The 18346-nt window shown below is 38.4% G+C and overlaps 1 protein-coding gene across 4 annotated transcripts in view; it reads right to left on the bottom strand.

Annotated features, from left to right (window-relative positions):
- Positions 1-7925: 7925 nt before the first annotated feature.
- adam11 (ADAM metallopeptidase domain 11) overlaps positions 7926-18346 on the bottom strand; it is a 376715-nt gene continuing 366294 nt past the window's right edge. For 2 of the 4 annotated variants that reach the window (XM_073070643.1, XM_073070642.1), the window contains exons 26-27: positions 16099-16116; positions 7926-15146 (exon numbers count right to left, since the gene is read on the bottom strand). Coding sequence is in view for 2 of the 4 variants with exons in the window: in XM_073070642.1 (XP_072926743.1) it covers positions 15131-15146; positions 16099-16116 (34 nt within the window). In the remaining 2 variants the exon portion in view is untranslated. Of the gene's footprint in view, positions 15147-16067; positions 16117-18346 lie in introns of those variants that run through there. The other 2 variants (XR_012101994.1, XM_073070641.1) reach the window with 2 other exon arrangements.

The raw sequence follows: 18346 nt of genomic DNA, 5'->3' as shown, positions 1-18346 counted from the left end.
ATCCAAGTACCACACATAAAATGCTGGAGAAACTCAGCAGGTCAGGCAGCATTTATGGATAGGAGTATAGTCAACGTTCTGGGTTGAGACCCTTCAGCAGGACCTTCCAGCTGTCTTGCTGAAGGGTCTTGGCCCAAAATGTCAACTGTACTTTTTCCATTGATGCTGCCTGGCTTGCTGAGTTCTTCCAGCCTTTTGTGTGTGTCACCTGCCAAATCATCCTATTCTTTCCCTGACTCATTTTAAAAACTTGTATTCCAGAGACTAACATGACCTTATTCTTAATGCTATAAATAGAGCAGCTTACACTAATATAGTTTGAAATCCACTTGATAATTATGCACCCTTTCTGTAGATTATTTAATATTTTTCTGCTATTTTCTGTACTTTTTACACAGTTTAATTCAGTGTCATATCAAATGTTGAACTTGGAATTAAATATTTTTAAAGAAAACAATGACAATTGCATTGATGCTTGTTAAACATAGCCTTTTAATGTTTGCCAATCTGAGGATCTAACTTTAACTCTCATTCTGTCATCTGCTTTGTTCCAAGCTCTGAATTCAATTGCCTTACATTTGTACGATGACCACATTTGATTCTGGCCTAATAAGTGGTGGATTAGTGAATATTTTTGTCAATTAAAAATTTATGTTCACTGTTCTTTAGTATACTTTTTGTTATTTCTTCAAAGTCTTCTGTAGAATAGAGGAAAGCTACTCAGTTCCATTACATAGAACCTAGAAATCTACAGCACATTACAGGCCCTTTGGCCCACAATGTTGTGCCGACCATGTAACCTTCATTCATTGAAAGAACTATCTAATCTATTCCCCTAGCTCTTTTTCTTTTTTTTGAAAAATAATATGAAATTCAAAAGATTATGAATTGCATACTTGACACATGGTAAAGAATTGCAGTTTGTAAAAACTCTGTAAGCATACACAGCCCTGCTATTGTCTCTGCTTGGATCGGAGAATACAATAGAAATTCCATCTCAGAAACTTTTATACTGAGCTTCCATAAGCAATGTATTTACTTGGTTTAACCATATTATAAAATGAGATACAGAATTCAATTAGGATTGAATAGACCAATATATTCAGGCTGCTGTAAATAAATTATTTGTCTAGACTCAAAATCCCATGGAAAAATCAATTGTGAAACCTTTCTTATATTCCAATTCCTTTTTCAAGTATATTTCATTGCAAATCTTCGGAACATGGATTTTATGCTTTTTGAAAATTATTTAAAGAATTCCTTGTATTGATTACGAGACACTTAAGTAACCCCATGAACTAATTCATTTTAAGTATAAACGTCTCAGAAAAGAGATGGTAAAAAATCTTCACTTTCACAAGTATTCCTAAAATAATCATTATACTTTTAAATGATAATAGTGTCACTATCAAGACTGCAAAAAATAACTAGAAGTATATAGTTGATTCTGTGTAACTTGGTTACTAATGGTTGCTATTCAATCAAAAATTATTTTAAAACTAAGGCATTTCTCAGAATATATCCATATCATTTCCCATATGCTTAATATTGAAGTATCCTTACCTTAGAAAGAATTTTCAGTCTATTCTCTCTCTCTTTCTCTCTCTCTCTCTCTCCCTCTCTCCCCCGTGTTGCTTTGCGTTTTTATCCTCTCTTTCAACAACAAGAAGCAATTGTATTCTGCGTCAAGGGTGCATTTGACATGGTCACCACTTTACTTTTATCCAAGAAGAAAATAGCATTGAAAACTTTCATCAACATCAAACAAACCACTGCATTCACTCTATTGTATGTTCCGCCATAATTACCTTGATTATTAGAACAATTACTATTATAAGATCCACCAATCAACTTCATTCACAAGTTTGCTAAATGATGTGTGTTCAAAGTTCAAAAGTTCAAAGGAAAATTTATTATCAGAGTACATACATGTCACCACATACAAGCCTGAGATTCTTTTTCTGCAGACATACTTAGCAATTCTATACAATAGTAATTGTAAACTGTTAACTGTGAACAAGCTGTGCAAATGCAGATATAAATAAATAGCAATAAATAATGAGCATAAAATAATAATATAATATCCATCAATATAACACAGTCCTTAAATGAGTGTATTATCCCCCCTTTGTTCAAGAGCCTGATGGTTGAGGGGTAGTAACTGTTCTTGAACTTGGTGGTGCGAGTCCTAAGGCACTTGAACCTTCTACCTGATGGCAGCAGTGAGAAAAGAGCATGGCCTGGGTGGTGAGGATCTTTGATGATGGATGCTGTTTTTCTACAGCCACGTTTCATGTAGATGTGCTCAATGGTTGGGAGGGCTTTACCCGTGATGTACTGGGATGAATCCACTACCTTTTGCAGGATTTTCTGCATTGTGCTTGCTAATCAAATTTAAAATGAACCTCCAATATTGGTGGAGAAGAACAAGAGATCTGAAGTAACAACTTTAAGGCTGTAAAACCATAAGACAAAAGAGCAGAATTATGCCATTTGGCCCATCAAGTTTGCTCTGCCATTCCATTGGCTGATTTATTTACCCCTTCAACCCCATTCTCTTGCCTTCTCCCATAACCTTTGACTCCCTTATTAATCAAGAACTTATCAAGGTTCACTTTAAATATGCCCAAAGAATTCCACAGATTCACTATCCCTTTGCTAAAGGAATTCCTCCTCATTTTCAAACAAGAGAAAATCTGCAGACGCTGGAAATCCAAGCAATACAGACAAAATACTGGGGGATCTCAGCAAGCCAGGCAGCATCTATGGAAAAGAGTACAGTCGATGTTTCAAGCCGAAGCCCTTCGCAGGACTGGAGAAAAAAAAGATGAGTAGATTTAATAGGTGAGGGGAGGGGAGTGAAACACAAGGTGATAGGTGAAAGCTGGAGGGGGGAAGGATGAAGTAAAGAGCTGGGAAGTTGATTGGTGAAAGAGATGTAGGGTTGGAGAAGGGGGAGTCTGAAAGGAGAGGACAGAAGGCCATGGAAGAAAGTAAAGGGGAGAGGAGGACCAGAGGGAGACAATGGATAGGCAAGAAGATAAGGTGAGAGAGGGGAAAAGGGATGAGGAATGGTGAGGGAGGAGGGGAATTACCAGAAGTTCATGAATTTGATGTTCATGCCATCAGCTTGGAGGCTACCCAGACGGAATAAAAGGTGTTGTTCCTCCAATCTCATCACAACACTAGAGGAGAGGATTGACATATTGGAATGTGAATGGGAAGTGGAATTAAAATGGTGGGCCACTGAGAGATCCTGCTTTTTCGGGCAGACGGAGCGTAGGTGCTCGGTGAAGCAGTCTCCCAATCTACATCGGGTCTCACCGATATGCAGGAGGCCATACTGGGAGCACCGAACACAGTATATGACTTCAGCAGACTCACAGGTGAAGTGTCGCCTCATCTGGAAGGACTGTTTAGGGCTCTGAATGGTGGTGAGGGAGGAGGTGTAGGGGCAGGTGCAGCATTTGTTCCGGTTGCAAGGAGAAGAGTCAGGAGGGAGATCAGTGGGGAGGGATGAATGAACAAGGGGGCCGCATAGGGAGCGATCCCTGTGGAAAACAGAAAGTGGGGGGAGGGAAAGATGTGCTTTGTGGTGGGCCCTTTTTTTTTGTTTTCTTTACTAACCATATAGTCAAATTAAGAATTATAAAGCTCAATTGTTTCAAACATAGAAACCTAAAAAAACCTACAGCACAATACAGGCCCTTTAGCCCACAAAGCTGTGCTGAACATGTCCTTACCTTAGAACTACCTAGGCTTTACCCACAGCCCACTATTTTTCTAAGCTCTATGTAGCCATCCAGGAGTCTCATAAAAGACCTTATCATTTCTGCCTCCACCACCGCCGCCGGCAGCCCATTACACGCACTCACCACTCTGTGTGTAAAAACAAAACTTACCCCTGACATCTCCTCTGTACCTGCTTCCAAGCACCTTAAAACTATGCCCTCTCGGGCTAGCCATTTCAGCCCTGGGGAAAAGCCTCTGACGATCCACATGATCAATGCCTCTCATTATCCTGTACACCTCTATCAGGTCACCTCTCATCCTCCATTGCTCCAAGGAGAAAAGGCTGAGTTCACTCAACCTATTCTCATAAGGCATGCTCCCCAATCCAGGCAACATCCCTGTAAATCTGCTCTGCACACTTTCTATGGTTTCCACATCCTTCCTGTTGTGAGGCGACCAGAATTGAGCACAGTACTCCAAGTGGGGTCTGACCAGGGTCCCAGATAGCTGCAACATTACCTCTCGGCTCTTAAACTCAATCCCATGATTGATGAAGGCCAATGCACCGTATGTCTTCTTAACGACAGAGTCAACCTGTGTAGCAGCTTTGAGTGTCCTATGGACTTGGACCTCAAGATCCCTCTGGTCCTCCACACTGCCAAGATTCTTGCCATTAATGCTATACTCTGCCATCATATTTGACCTACCTAAATGAACCACTTCACATTTATTTGGGTTGAACTCCATCTGCCACTTCTCAGCCCAGTTTTGCATCCTATCAATGTCCCGTTGTAACCTCTGACAGCCCTCCACACTATCCACAATACCTCCAACCTTTGCGTCATCAGCAAAGTTACTAACCCATCCTTCCACTTCCTTATCCCGATCATTTATAAAAATTATGAAGAGTAAGGGTCCAGAACAGATCCCTGAGGCACTCCACTGGTGACCGACCTCCATGCAGAATATGACCTGTCTACAACCACTCTTTCTTTGCCTTCTGTGGGCAAGCCAGTTCTGGATACACAAAGCAATGTCCCCTTGGATCCCATGCCTCCTTACTTTCTCAATAAGTCTTGCATGGGGTACCTTATCAAATGCCTTTCTAAAATCCATATACACTACATCTATGGCTCTACCTTCATCATTGTGTTTAGTTCCATCTTCAAAAAAATTCAATCAGGCACGTAAGGCACGACCTGCCTTTGACAAAGACATGCTGACTATTTCTAATTATATTATGCCTCTCCAAATGTTCATAAATCCTGCCTCTCAAGATCTTTTCCATCAACTTACCAACCACTGAAGTAAGACTCACTGGTGTATAATTACCTGGACTATCTCTACTCCCTTTCCTGAATAAGGGAACAACATCTGCAACCCTCCAATCCTCTGGAACCTCACCCGTCCCCACTGATGATGCAAAGATCATTGCAAGAGGCTCAGCAATCTCCTCCCTCGCCTTCCACAGCAGCCTGGGGTACATCTTGTTTGGTCCTGGTGACTCATCCAACTTGATGCTTTCCAAAAGCTCCAGCACATCCTCTTTCTTAATGTCTATATGCTCAAATTTTTCAGTCCACTGTAAGTCATCCCTACAATCACCAAGTTCCTTTTCCATAGTGAATACTGAAGCAAAGTATTCACTAAGTACCTCTGCTATTTCCTCCGGTTCCATGCACACTTTCCCACTGTCACACTTGATTGGTCCTATTCTTTCACTTCTTATCCTCTTGCTCTTAACATACTTGTAGAATGCCTTAATCCTGCTTGCCAAGGCCATCTCATGGCCCCTTCTAGCTCTCCTAATTTCATTCTTAAACTCCTTCCTGCTAGCCTTATAATCTTTTAGATCTCTATCATTACCTCGTTTTTTGAACCTTTTATAAGCTCTTCTTTTCTTCTTGACTAGATTTACAACAACCTTTGTACACCATGGTTCCTGTACACTACCATCCTTTCCTTGTCTCATTGGAATGTACCTATGCAGAATATAACACAAATTTCCCCTGAACATTTGCCTTATTTCTGCCGTACATTTTCCTGAGAACACCTCTTCCCAATTCATGCTTCAAAGTTCCTGCCTGACAGCTTCATATTTCCCCTTACTCCAATTAAACTCTTTCCTAACTTATCTGTTCCAATCCCTCTCCAATGCTATGGTAAAGGAGATAGAATTATGATCACTATCTCCAAAATGCTCTCCCACTGAGAGACCTGACACCTGACTAGGTTCATTTCCCAATACCAGATCAAGTACAGCCTCTCCTCTTGTAGGCTTACCTACATATTGTGTCAGGAAACCTTCCTGAATTGACCCCTTCTGTTTCTAACTTCTACCCACAGAGACTCCATAGACAATCCCTCCACATCTGCCTCTTTTTCTGCAGCTGTGACACTATCTCTGATCAACAGTGCCATGTTCCCACCTCTTTCACCTCCCTCCCTGTCCTTTCTGAAACATCTAAAGCCTGGCACTCTAAGTAGCCATTCCTGCCCCTGAGCCATCCAAGTCTCTGTAATGACCATAACATCGTAGCTCCAAGTACTGATCCACACTCTAAGCTCATCTGCTTTGTTCATAATACTTCTTGCATTAAAATAGACACATCTCAAACCATCGGTCTGAGTGCATCCCTTCTCTATCATATGCCTTTCGTCCCTCTCACACTGTCTCCAAGCTTTCTCCATTTGTGAGCTAACTGCCTCTTCCCCAGTCTCTTCAGTTTGGTTTCCACCCCCCCAGCAACCCTAGTTTATAACCTCCCCAACAGCCTTAGCAAACGTCCCTGCCGGGATATTGGTCCTCCTGGGATTCAAGTGCAACCCGTCCTTTTTGTACAGGTCACTCCTGCCCCAAAAGAGGTCCCAATGATCCAGAAATCTGAATCCCTGCCCCCTGCTCCAATCCCTCAGCCACACATTTATCCTCCACCTCCCTCTATTCCTATACTCACTGTCACGTGGCACAGGCAGTAATCCCGTGATTACTACCTTTGTGGTCCTGCTTTTCAACTTCCTTACTAACTCCCTGTAGTCTGCTTTCAGGACCTGCTTCCTTTTCCTGCCTATATCGTTGCTACCAATATGTACCACAACCTCTGGCTGTTCTCGTTCCCACTTCAGGATATCTTGGACGCGATCAGAAACATCCTGGACTGTAGCACCTGAGAGGCAAACTACCATCTGTGCTTCTTTCCTACGTCCACAGAGTCGCCTGTCTGACCCCCTAACTATAGAGTCCCCTATCACTACTTCCTTTCTCTTCCCTTCCCTACCCTTCTGAGCCACAGGGCCAGACTCTGTGCTGGAGCACAGCTGCTGCTGCTTCCCCCAGGTAGGCTGGTACCCCCAACAGTACTCAAGCAGGAGTACTTATTGGTAAGGGGTACAGGCACAGGGGTACTCTCTAGTATCTGACTCCTGCCCTTCCCTCTCCTGACTGTGACCCACTTATCTGTCTCCCCAAGCCCGTTATCTCAGAAAGGATGTGTTGTCATTGGAGAGAATCCAGAGGAGGTTCATGAGGATGATTCCAGGAATGAACAGGGTTAACATATGAGGAGCATCTGGCAGCTTTGGGCCTGTACTCACTGGAATTTAGAAGAATGCCGGGGGATCTCATTGAGAACTACCGAATGTTGAAAGGACTCGATGAGGTGGATGTGGAGAGGATGTTTCCTATGATAAGGGTATCCAGAACTGGGAAGCACAGTCTCAAAGTTGAGGGGCAACCTTTTAGAAGAGGAGGAGGATTTTTTTTAGCGCAAGAGTGGTGAATCTGTGGAATGCTCTGCCACAGACTGTGGTGGGCGCCAAGTTAATAGGTATATTCAAAGCAGATGTTGATAGATTTATGATTGGGTGGAGTATCTTAGGATACGGTGAGAGGGCAGGTGTATGGAGTTGAATGAAATTTGGGATCAACCATGATAAAATGGCAAAGCAGACTCGATGGGCTGAATGGCCTACTTCTGCTCCTGTGTCTTATGGTCTAATATTGCACTTACTGCACAATTGAGGCACACATTCAGAATCAATGTCCAACCAGCTAGTAGAGAAGCACAAGGGAATCATTACTTCACCTGCGTCCCTGGTTAACATGGAGTGAAATATTTCCCTTCTCTTAAAATATCTTTTATGAGTGAACCAGGGTGCAATTTAAAACACTCAGAAAAGAGAAATGTGCAACATATTAATTTTATTTTATATTAGGTCTAAATGCATTTAAGCCAGTGATAAGAAGCATTGTAAAAATTTAGCTTTAAAAAGAGATGTACTCTCTTGGGAAGATCTTCATAAGTTTTCTCTCCATGGTTTTGATTATACGCTGTGGAAATTTAAGTCACACTTCACATTAACAGCAAATCTGTCTAGACCACAGCTTTCCAAAGAAGCCATTCTTTACAAACATACAGTCAGGTTTATGTCTATTTACAGAATACTATTGTTAATGTTACTTTTGAAATATATAATATAAAAGTTCACATTTCATCTTATGTACAATGATATACAATTTACACAAGCAAGCTATATGAATAAACTATTTTAAAGAACTCAGCTGTATTTAAAAGAGCTTGTGGAACAATTTAGTCCAGTATTGTGAAACTTGTGCAATAAAACTGCAGTTATATCAAATGACTGTAAGGTGCTCTGAACCCATCAAAGTGAAAGCAGCACCTGCCTCATACAGCACAGCACAAATCAATTTTGTGTCATAAACAGACAATTTGATGGAGAGGTTTCCTTTGTTCAGCCAAAACTTTTGTAATCCTTGTCTTTTTGAATAAATATCTTCCCTCCTTCCATCCCCTTTTCAATATGCCATCTCTAATTTCTTTCTCCTTCACACTTCTCAAGGACGGCATGGAATCCAAAACTGTATGTTTTCAATGACTTTTTTGTTGAAACCCCTTAGTAGATTCTGCCCTCGTCACACATCATACATCACCCTCATCAAAATTACAATAAAAACCACTAATTCTCTGCTGGCATAACTGGGTTTTGTCTATTGTCCACATCAGATGGATGTTCTCTATAGGGTTTCACTCCTAGATGTTCTGATCTAGCTAACACATTTCCCATGGCTTTCAGGTCATCTATTGTTTTCAGACCTTTTGCTTCAATTCTTTTCCTCAATATCATAATCTGCTTAGTTTCCATACATAAGGAGATACAACACTCTGCAGTCACTGGAAACCTAAAATACAATGTCAGAAATACCTAGCAGGTCAGGCAGCATCTATGGAGAGAGAAAATTTAAACTCAAAACTATTGCATGATGGCTCATTAAAAGTGACCAATTCTAGTATCAGCTCTCCTGGTGCCCCTCCTCATTCCCTTTCTCTCATGGTCTGCTCTCCTCTCTTATCAGACTCCATCTTCTTCAGCACTTTACCTTTTCCACCTATCATCTCCCAGCTTCTTACTTCATCCCCTCCACCCACTCAATTACCTTCCCCCTCACCTGGTTTTGCTTATCACTTTCTAGCTTGTACTCATTCCTCTTCACATCTGTGGTGAACTACATATACCTGTCTGGACACGCCCCTCTGCTGACTGCTCCTGTGGCTCCTCCCACAGACCCCTGTATAAAGGCGGTTGGAGGCACTGCTCCTCCCTCAGTCTCCAGGATGTTGTGTGGTGGTCTCTTGCTAATAATCGTGGTCTTTTGCAGCTAATAAAAGCCTATCGTTTGCCTCCCGTCTCCAAGAGTTATTGATGGTGCATCAACACCCCACACCTCCTTATTCTGGCTTAATTCCTCTTTCTTTCCAATCCTGAAGAATTGATAGTCTGAATTTCCAGCATCTACAGAATCTCTTGTGTTTCTGATAATTAGCTGAAGAATATGATGCTATTTCTCAAATTTGCATCAAACTCCATTCTTAGCAAAGATAGAGTGTTCAGTATGGGACAATGTTGGGGAATTAAAGCAGCATGCTTTTAAAAACCTAGGATAGTCATTTGTAGATTGGACAGAGTTGTCTTCTAAGTGTGTCACTTTAGTTTTTTCTGATGTGGAGGAAATACAACAAATTGGAGGATGCACAAGGGAATCATTACTTCACCTGCATCCCTGGTTGACATGCAGTGAAATATTTCCCTTCTCTGCAGGTTAAAATATCTTTTATTTATACCTTTTATTGGTTCTACTGGATGGTCATCAATCTAAAATAGTGAATTTGTTTCTCTTTCCACAGATGCTGATAATTCCAATGCTCCCTTTGGATTTCCTTTGTTTACGTTCATCAGAGTAAAGCATGACTTCCATACTGACTTAAGTTGATAAAATATAGTGCCCATAAAACCATCTTGATCTCCAAAACCTAACAAGAACATTTGTAATTTCAAACTCTACAAATAATTTCCCCGTCTGTTGCTCATTTGGCACTGCCCTCTGATGCAATCACAAAAGTCACAGGCTCTTTTATCTGAAATTCTTCACCGTTCTTGCAGCAGCTCCTTAAAAACCTATCTCAAGATCCAGCATTCAGCTAAGTCTTCAATCACTTCTTATTTTCCTTTCTTTTTCTATTAAGTGTCTTGAAATGTTAAATGTCACACAAATCCAAATTGTTATGCATAAATTATTTTAAATAGGTGGAAATTCTTCTAAATAACAGCTGATTATTTAAAGTAAATCAACCTAAACCTTTATTAACATGGACATTGTTAGCAGATTTATTTTGAATATACATTGATCACAATTACATTGAAACTTACAATGAAATGCATCCTTTGTGCCTATGACCAACACAGTCTGAATATGTGCTGAGGGCTGCCTGCAAGTGTCACCATACTTCTGGTGGCAACATAGCATGCCAACAACACGCTAATCCTTACTAATCCATATGTCTTTGGACTGTGGAAGGAAACTGGAGGACCCAGAGAAAACCCATGCGATCACGGGTAGAATGTACAAAATCCTTACAGACAGCAGCGGGAATTGAACCTTAATCGCCGGCACTGAAAAGCAATACACTAGTCACTATGCTACTGTGCTGGTGCAGGATTATCAAAGTTCTTTTGAATACAGTAACTTGGGAGTGATCAAATTCATACAATATGCCAAAAGGATATGCCAAAAGTGAATCCCAGGCAGTGCAGACAAAGAAACAGGCTGAAGCTAAACCACATCCAAAGAATAGATGAGTGACTGTAGGTTTTTAAATCATTGAAATCACACAAACTCTGAATTTACTGTATAATTTGTATGAACTCAGAATGAAGCTTGGAATTGGTCTCTAATAATGAAAAGCTGAAGGAAATGATACAGTTGAGATGTACAAGAAGCTGCTACAACTCAAGGAAGGGCATTGTTCATGGACCATCATGATCCTAAGAATTGCTGACCCTTGAGTTAACCCTAGCCTAATCATGGGACAATTTACAATGACCACTTAACCTACTACCTGGTACCTTTGTGGTCTGTGGGAAGAAACTGCAGTGTACCTGAAGGAAACCCACACATTCCAGGCATTGGCTGTAACTGACATGCACTCTATCTGAACAGACTGCATATATATAGGAGGAAAGTTATGTCCTCCATTGGTATCCTCAAAGTATCCATCATGCAGAAACACCAGATTGTTGTGTCCAATGTATTGTAGGTAGAGGTTTTGCAGGTGCTCAAGGCAATCAGTGAATTGTCCAAGTGTTGCGTTTAGAAAGTAATTTAGGAATTTAAACTTTGGAATCAAGTGTAATGTGATTGCAATTTACACTAATAATGAGTGTAAATATATCAATATGGACTTTACCTGGTTAAAGAAATTGAGAAGTGCAGACTCTTCATGTTGTGTCTCTATCACTGCATAAATCTGCTTAGCTTAATTATAGCAGCATATGTATTATAACATGGATGTTTTTCATAAACCCATTATATCTTTACCTATTCTTAGCATTAACATTCTGTTGTCAGAAATACATTCATTTTAATTAAAAATTTTGATGGAATCTTTATTTCCATTTCCAGCATTAAAGTCACTACTTATTGTATGCTGCTTGAATGCATTATCAGAACTTCAGTTACAAAACTGCCTGATACATACAGCAGGTTAACTAAAAGTTCAATAATAAAATCAGCATAGCATTCAGAGACTATTTCCTGTGATATCAATAGAAAAATCATGAAGCTATCATTCATCATCTACAAACGTATTTCTTTCAAACACTTCACCTTAACATTGTAAATATTAGTACTCAATATAAAGTGACTATGTTGTCCAATTGTCAACTGAGCTGTCAAACCTTGTATATCTGGGACATTTCTTCCTCTAAGAATCCAACTAATGTTTATCTCCCATGTTTAAGCTCCAAGTATGGTGTTACAATTGGCAGACAGATTGTAGACATTCTGTGGTTTCCACCTGCAGCACTTCCATCAGTGAATAGGATATGAAGAGAATAGAAAGTTTTTTTTTGTAGATGTTTATTAACCATTCAAGGAAGCAGGAGATTATTGATTTTTAAGCTTTGGTTAATGTTATACAGAACATGAACTAAGCTCTATTGAAATAAATAGCTCTATATTGTTATTTTAATAATGTGTAATCAGATAAAATTGTAAATGAAGTATATAATGATGTGATAAAAATTCATATCTTTATTGGCCTTCTGTATTTAGTTCTATCATAAAGATGTTTATTGAGCTGTTTAAGTTGTCAATATTTTGACACCTTTCTGGGTTTAATTTGATGTCTGCTCAGAAACAGATGTTTTTGAAGGGTTTGTTTTGGAAGCTCTCTGAAGATATTCATATGGAGTGAAAGATAAAAGGGAAATGATGTATTTACTGATATTGTTCCTAACAGCCAGAGTTGAGATGACCAGGTAACTGCCCTGTCAGACACTTCTAGCATAAAGGTTGGTTTATGCAAATAATCCTCAGTGGAAGAAGTTACTGTAGCTTCCATTTCACCTATTGTTTCAAACAGTTTTCTGAATAAATGGACATGATTTCATGTGAGCCTCTAACTCTATTGATGAGACATCATAGTTGAAAGACTTCCTGAAAGGGAAATCATTATTTGTATAACAATTATTTTACTATAACGCCTTTATCCTTGCTTCATTTAATTCAAAAAGGAAGATGTGATGGAGGAAGTACTGGTGAGTCTGTTGATTCCAGGTTTATTTCTGTTGTTGAATGTTAAGATCTAAGATATTATGTCTCTTAATTTTTCGCATTAGTTTAGCCCTACCGTGACCATACTGTTTCTGATCATGAAAGTTACCTAAAAAAAATACATGGTAGTGTCAGTACTTTAAAAAGCAATAACCTTGGATTGTTTAAAAAAAAGTCTCTCAGTTCTGGTTGCTCAGCCTGGTGTGGAAAAGCATTAAAAGTGATGGTAATTGCCTCATGTCATAGTGTGGAAATTATACAAAAAAAAACAACAGAACAAGTTCACTAACTCATTGAAAGGGGCCATATTTTCTAAGCCAGGTTCAGGGCCCACTCCATTCCCCTGCAGCAAAGTCACCAGGATGGAACATGTTGAGTGTACAGCAGAGAAAGGCAAACATATGGTAACGTGTTAGCTGTTTTGTGTGCAGGAGGGCATGCCTTTACTACCTGGAGTGGAATAGACAGAGTCAGCTCACCTGTTGAGCTCCTCACCTGTCAAGGATGGATTATGTGAGCCTAGGATTCTTCACGGATGTTGTTGGCCTAGAGATGATGCAGATGAAGTTCATCCTGTAATTTAGGTAAGGGCTTATTTGTGCCACAATAACCTTGGAGCTCACAGTTGTCATTGTTATATAATAACCTAATTATCCTTTTCAGCTAAAAGCAAGTACTAATGGTGAAGCTGCCCCAGAAGCAGAGAAAGCTAACTGGGGGAAAATTAATTATTGACAGAAACGTTGATACTTTGTTTTTAAAAAAATCCATTTTTTTAAAACAAAATTTGCTGTTGATAATGATTGGGACCTCAAATGATTTGGAACCAAAGTAATATATAATATTACCAATCAGGAATGATTTGTTATAATAATAATAATAGTATTATAATAACGATATTTGATAATACTAGATTCTAAACAGACATAAGCTGTCTTCATTTTCTAATCATTATCTACTTTTGGAAATGATATACCATGCCCTTTGGTGTATTCTCATTTTTTTTATATTTAATGTTTTAAAACCTATACAGTATACATTTTACTTTTCTAAAACCAACTCTGAAGAATGTAAGTTCTATCCTGTTTCTGTATGTGAAGTGCATGAAAGCAGTTACAAATGTATAATTTCCTTGGTTTAGGCTAATCATACCAAGAAAAATATTTAACTTCTGCATTGAATACACTTTTGGATGGTTCCTTTCATGATTTTTCTTAAATTTCATTGCCAACATAAAATTTGTGAAATAGAAGAGATGAGGCATGTCCTGCTCTCAAACTATAGGAAGGACACTCCTCACATATATAACATATTAGGTGTTATAATATCTGGAACATACCTGTATCTGCACACATTTAGCAGCCCTGTACATGAACTGGGTGCAGGGTTCAAACATGCACCATTACGAAAATATGAAGGCTTATTATATTGAAATACCATTTGCATTTTATTTTATTTTTAAATTCTCATTTATGTGTGGCTCAACTGAGATTTGAGAAAACCATTTTGCGTGGTCTTTCCTTGTGCTGTAAATTGGTATCCAAGTATATTTAAATAAATCATTTTGGTCTCTACCATTTTGGGAAGTTTCATTAGAAGTCATGTTTCCAGTGGAAATTTCACAGGTAATTAAGGATCTATTCTTCACTCACTAATAATGTTCCTTTGAATTCTTCAAACTAATAACATTCAAAGCAGGACATACCAGGAAATAAGAGAATGCAACCAGAATAGGGACTTGAAGGTCTGGGGGTTTAATGGCAGGTTAGATAGTCAGTTTGGACATTTGGCCTATGGTAATACAGCTCATTTCAGTGGTATGGTTGATGTGCACTCAAGCTCTTTTTAAATAATGCCTATTCATCTGCACTGGCCATGATCATAAAAACATTGTTGCAAGACCCAGAGTGCTTTTTAACCCCAAACTGGCATATTTTGAAGTAGGATTATACATTTTCAAAATAGCAGATGACCTTTTGCTATTTTAGTCCCACGGGTGTAGCATATACCCAAATTGTACAGAGGATAAGAATACAACCATAACCTAAAAAGTGGACATTGGATTTCACTATGTTTCAGAAGTTTATCTTCAGTTCTTCTCTGAAGTAACAGTTCCACTTTGTTTTATTTCAGAATTGCTTAATTCCCCCGTTATTACCTAGGTGTATTCAACAGTGACATTTGAACATAAAGGTTCGTTGCCTTGAACATCAGAAGACAATAGCTTTACTGGAGCAAAGAGTGTACATTCTATAGATGAAAAACTGCTTAAGCTCCTCCAGATCTGCAAGAAAAAGGTCAACATTGCACAGATAGGTTATTTAAAACATAGCTATAGAGGAAAACAAGGAAACATGGAAGCAAAAGAATCATACTAGTGAAGCAGTGAGAGGCGTTGTAGTGATGAGATGAAATGATGCATAATAGTGGTGACAAAATTAAAATCTAAGGCTGGAATGCAAATATGTAATTCCATTTCTAAAGAAAAATGAGTTGCAAAGAAAATGCCAAGCACAACTTTGATACCAAGTTACACTAACAAACCTAAAGAACGACTGGTTAGTATCTAAGACTACAGATGCGGGAAAGAGTACAGTTGTCTGAATCATCCCAGGCTGGCAACAAAAAGCTTCCTTGCTGGTACATAATGGTTGACCTCTTGCAGAGAACTATCCATTAAAAATACACGGACAGTGGGAAGGGAAGTCAATTTTTCCTTTGTAATATCATAGAGTCATTTTATTGAGTGGTTTCTGAATGTTGCATTATATTCAAAAAATAGTTCAAAGAACTCTCCTGCACACAATTATATAAATAACAAAAACCCACAAAGGTTTTGGTTTCTCCTGAATTTTCTATGGAGTTTGGGAAATTCTGAGTTCAAATAGAGAAAATGCATCAACCAGTCAGTTTAAAAATGCACAGGTATTCTTTGAACTGAGAGATCATCACCATGATTTCATGAGTCTTGGGTTTTCAGCCTAGTTCTTTTTCCTTCTGTCCTTTTGAATATCAGAAAATTTCATTGAGAATGGTAAAAATTTAATCCCAAAACAATGAAAATAATTCGTTACGAAATACAAATTGTTGACAGTTAATTGCAGGTATGAGCCAAAGTGACCAATCACAATGTTGTTAAGAGTAAAATGAAATGACAGAGTAAACATGGAAAGGGAATGCAGTAGCAAGAATGTTAAGCAGGTGATTAAATTGCTCCTTGTTGTGCAGCATTATACCTTCCTCTCCGAATGTTCCTTTTCCAGGTGCAATTAGTGAAATAAAAAGAAATTTAGTTTCCAAGTTAACAAAAGTAAGACCACAGAACATGCAATAATCAAACAGGTTCTGATTAACATCACACAAACAAATGTGAACACACTTAAATTAGTATTGAGCTGGCATACTGGAAGGTGAATAGTTTATAAAGTATTCATTGTTCATTTCAAGAACCTTGACAAATTGCTTTTTTTAAGGGCCTCTTTACTCTGAGCAAAGGAACATAGCAATTACCTAAAACTTCTTCTGATCCCAATCAAAATATTGCTTACTTGGATAATTTATGGAAATACTTTGTTACAAGTAGATTTTTTTCCATTTATGGTTCTTAAGAAAGACATTATTGTTCTTAAATACAATCAAATCCTGGCTGCCAGATTGAAATCTCAAAAAAATGCAGCTCTAGACAAAATCTGAATGAGTTGAATGTTTAACTTGTGTAGAAATAATATTTAACTCCACTTTTGAAACATGAGGTTGTTTGAGGTAAAATAACAAGTGAATCCTAGGTAAGGGGTAATATTCCAATTTACATATTTAGGTTTAATTGAACAGATGCAGGAATATATAACAATTAGAATTCTTTATAACCTAAGATAGGGAAGAGATGGTTGTTTACATTTTGCTTGTATGAAAATCAGGACCAATAGAGCAGATTCATGCAAATTGTAACAATAGTACATCATGCACTATTTATATTTTTTGATCAAGGAATTATGCAACAGCAAGTATTGCACTGTTTTGTACTGGAAATTTTAAGTTTACTCTTGGAGCCAAAACTGTTAACATGTCATTTGCAAAACTTCTCAAAAGACATCGCCATGGAAACATACCACAGCTAGAAACCAATACAAGGATTCATGAATCAGGTTCACTGGTCATGAACAACAAAAAGCACACGCGAGTACTATCTTCTCTGAGTGCCTGGGGCAAACCACTCAAGGAAGTGTTTTGAGTGCTCCTGAGTGAAAATAATTAATTTATACATCATTCTTTTTTAAAATAATTTGTTTGCCTCCAACAATGAAGTGAACTTCCTTGGTCAGGAATTATTCTCTCAGTTTTCAGAACTTGCCACAACAGAATTTATTAATTCAGTGGAATAAATTTCGGTGAAAGATCAAGAGGCAGCCAGAAGGTGGAAACCAGGGCTTCCACTGCAAATCAGTGGATGGGGCTGGTGGAGGGGGAAGCAGGGGTGATCAGATAATTAAGGGATTTACTGAGCTGGGACCTCAATGTGGTCTGTGCTATCAGGATCTAGTTGTTCCTAGGACAATGCTGATTAATTTGCTGAGCTGAATTGCAGGAAATCATGTCTTTCGGCGCATGTCTGATGTGAAAGATAACGTCAGATGCCTAGTATGACACATTTCCGGGAGATTCCTGGCCAGAATTCCCAGCAACATTAAAAAAAAGATTGGGAGATTTATTACTGCATTTGATGGTAAGTGTATTTTCAACTGTACATTGTGAGATATTCTAATTTCCAGGCTATTTGCTTCCATGAAAAGACAAAATTTGAACAGATTATGGACTACAGGAATACAATTTAAAATCAGAACATTAAAGTAAAAATACCAAGAAATGCCCAGCATTTCAAAAATCAAATTGGTGCAAGATATCTAATTGTCAAACAACTCACAAGCTGATTAAAAGAGGTAGAAAGGACAAAGCTTTCCCAATGCAGAAGACTATTTTTTAAATGGGAATTTTAGTTAAGTATTTTTGATTTTGTTGTGCCTGGTCTACAAGGGAAGTTTAAATAACTTATTACAGACAAAATCCTTTGTTCCATGGTTGAATATAACCAAGTGGAGGAAACCCACTTTGGAACATGATATTAAGTGTTTACCGGTTGTTTATCTTGTTCAATAATTGGACACATTTTAATGAAAAAGATGTTAATTTATCAAAGGTATATCCAGAAAAATAAATGACATTTGATAAGACATACTTTACCAAGGAAGGTAATCCTTTACTAATCATTGGTTAGTTTTATCACTTAAAATGGCTTAAGGAATATAATTCCCCATTTATCAGCATCAACAACACTCCAGGAACTCTACACTAAGCAGAACAAAGTTAATGGAAATCTATTCACTGACGCAAAGTGGCTTCAATCTATAAAATATGCTACAGCAACTCGCAAAGCTGAAATCACTTTCCTAATCTGAAATCCTTACTACATAGATAAGAAAGGTGGTA

The sequence above is a fragment of the Hemitrygon akajei genome, chromosome 18 (genome assembly GCF_048418815.1).
Source record: "Hemitrygon akajei chromosome 18, sHemAka1.3, whole genome shotgun sequence".
Lineage (NCBI taxonomy): Eukaryota > Metazoa > Chordata > Chondrichthyes > Myliobatiformes > Dasyatidae > Hemitrygon > Hemitrygon akajei.
Note: the sequence above shows the minus strand (reverse complement) of the source record. Positions and strands in the feature narration are given on the sequence as shown.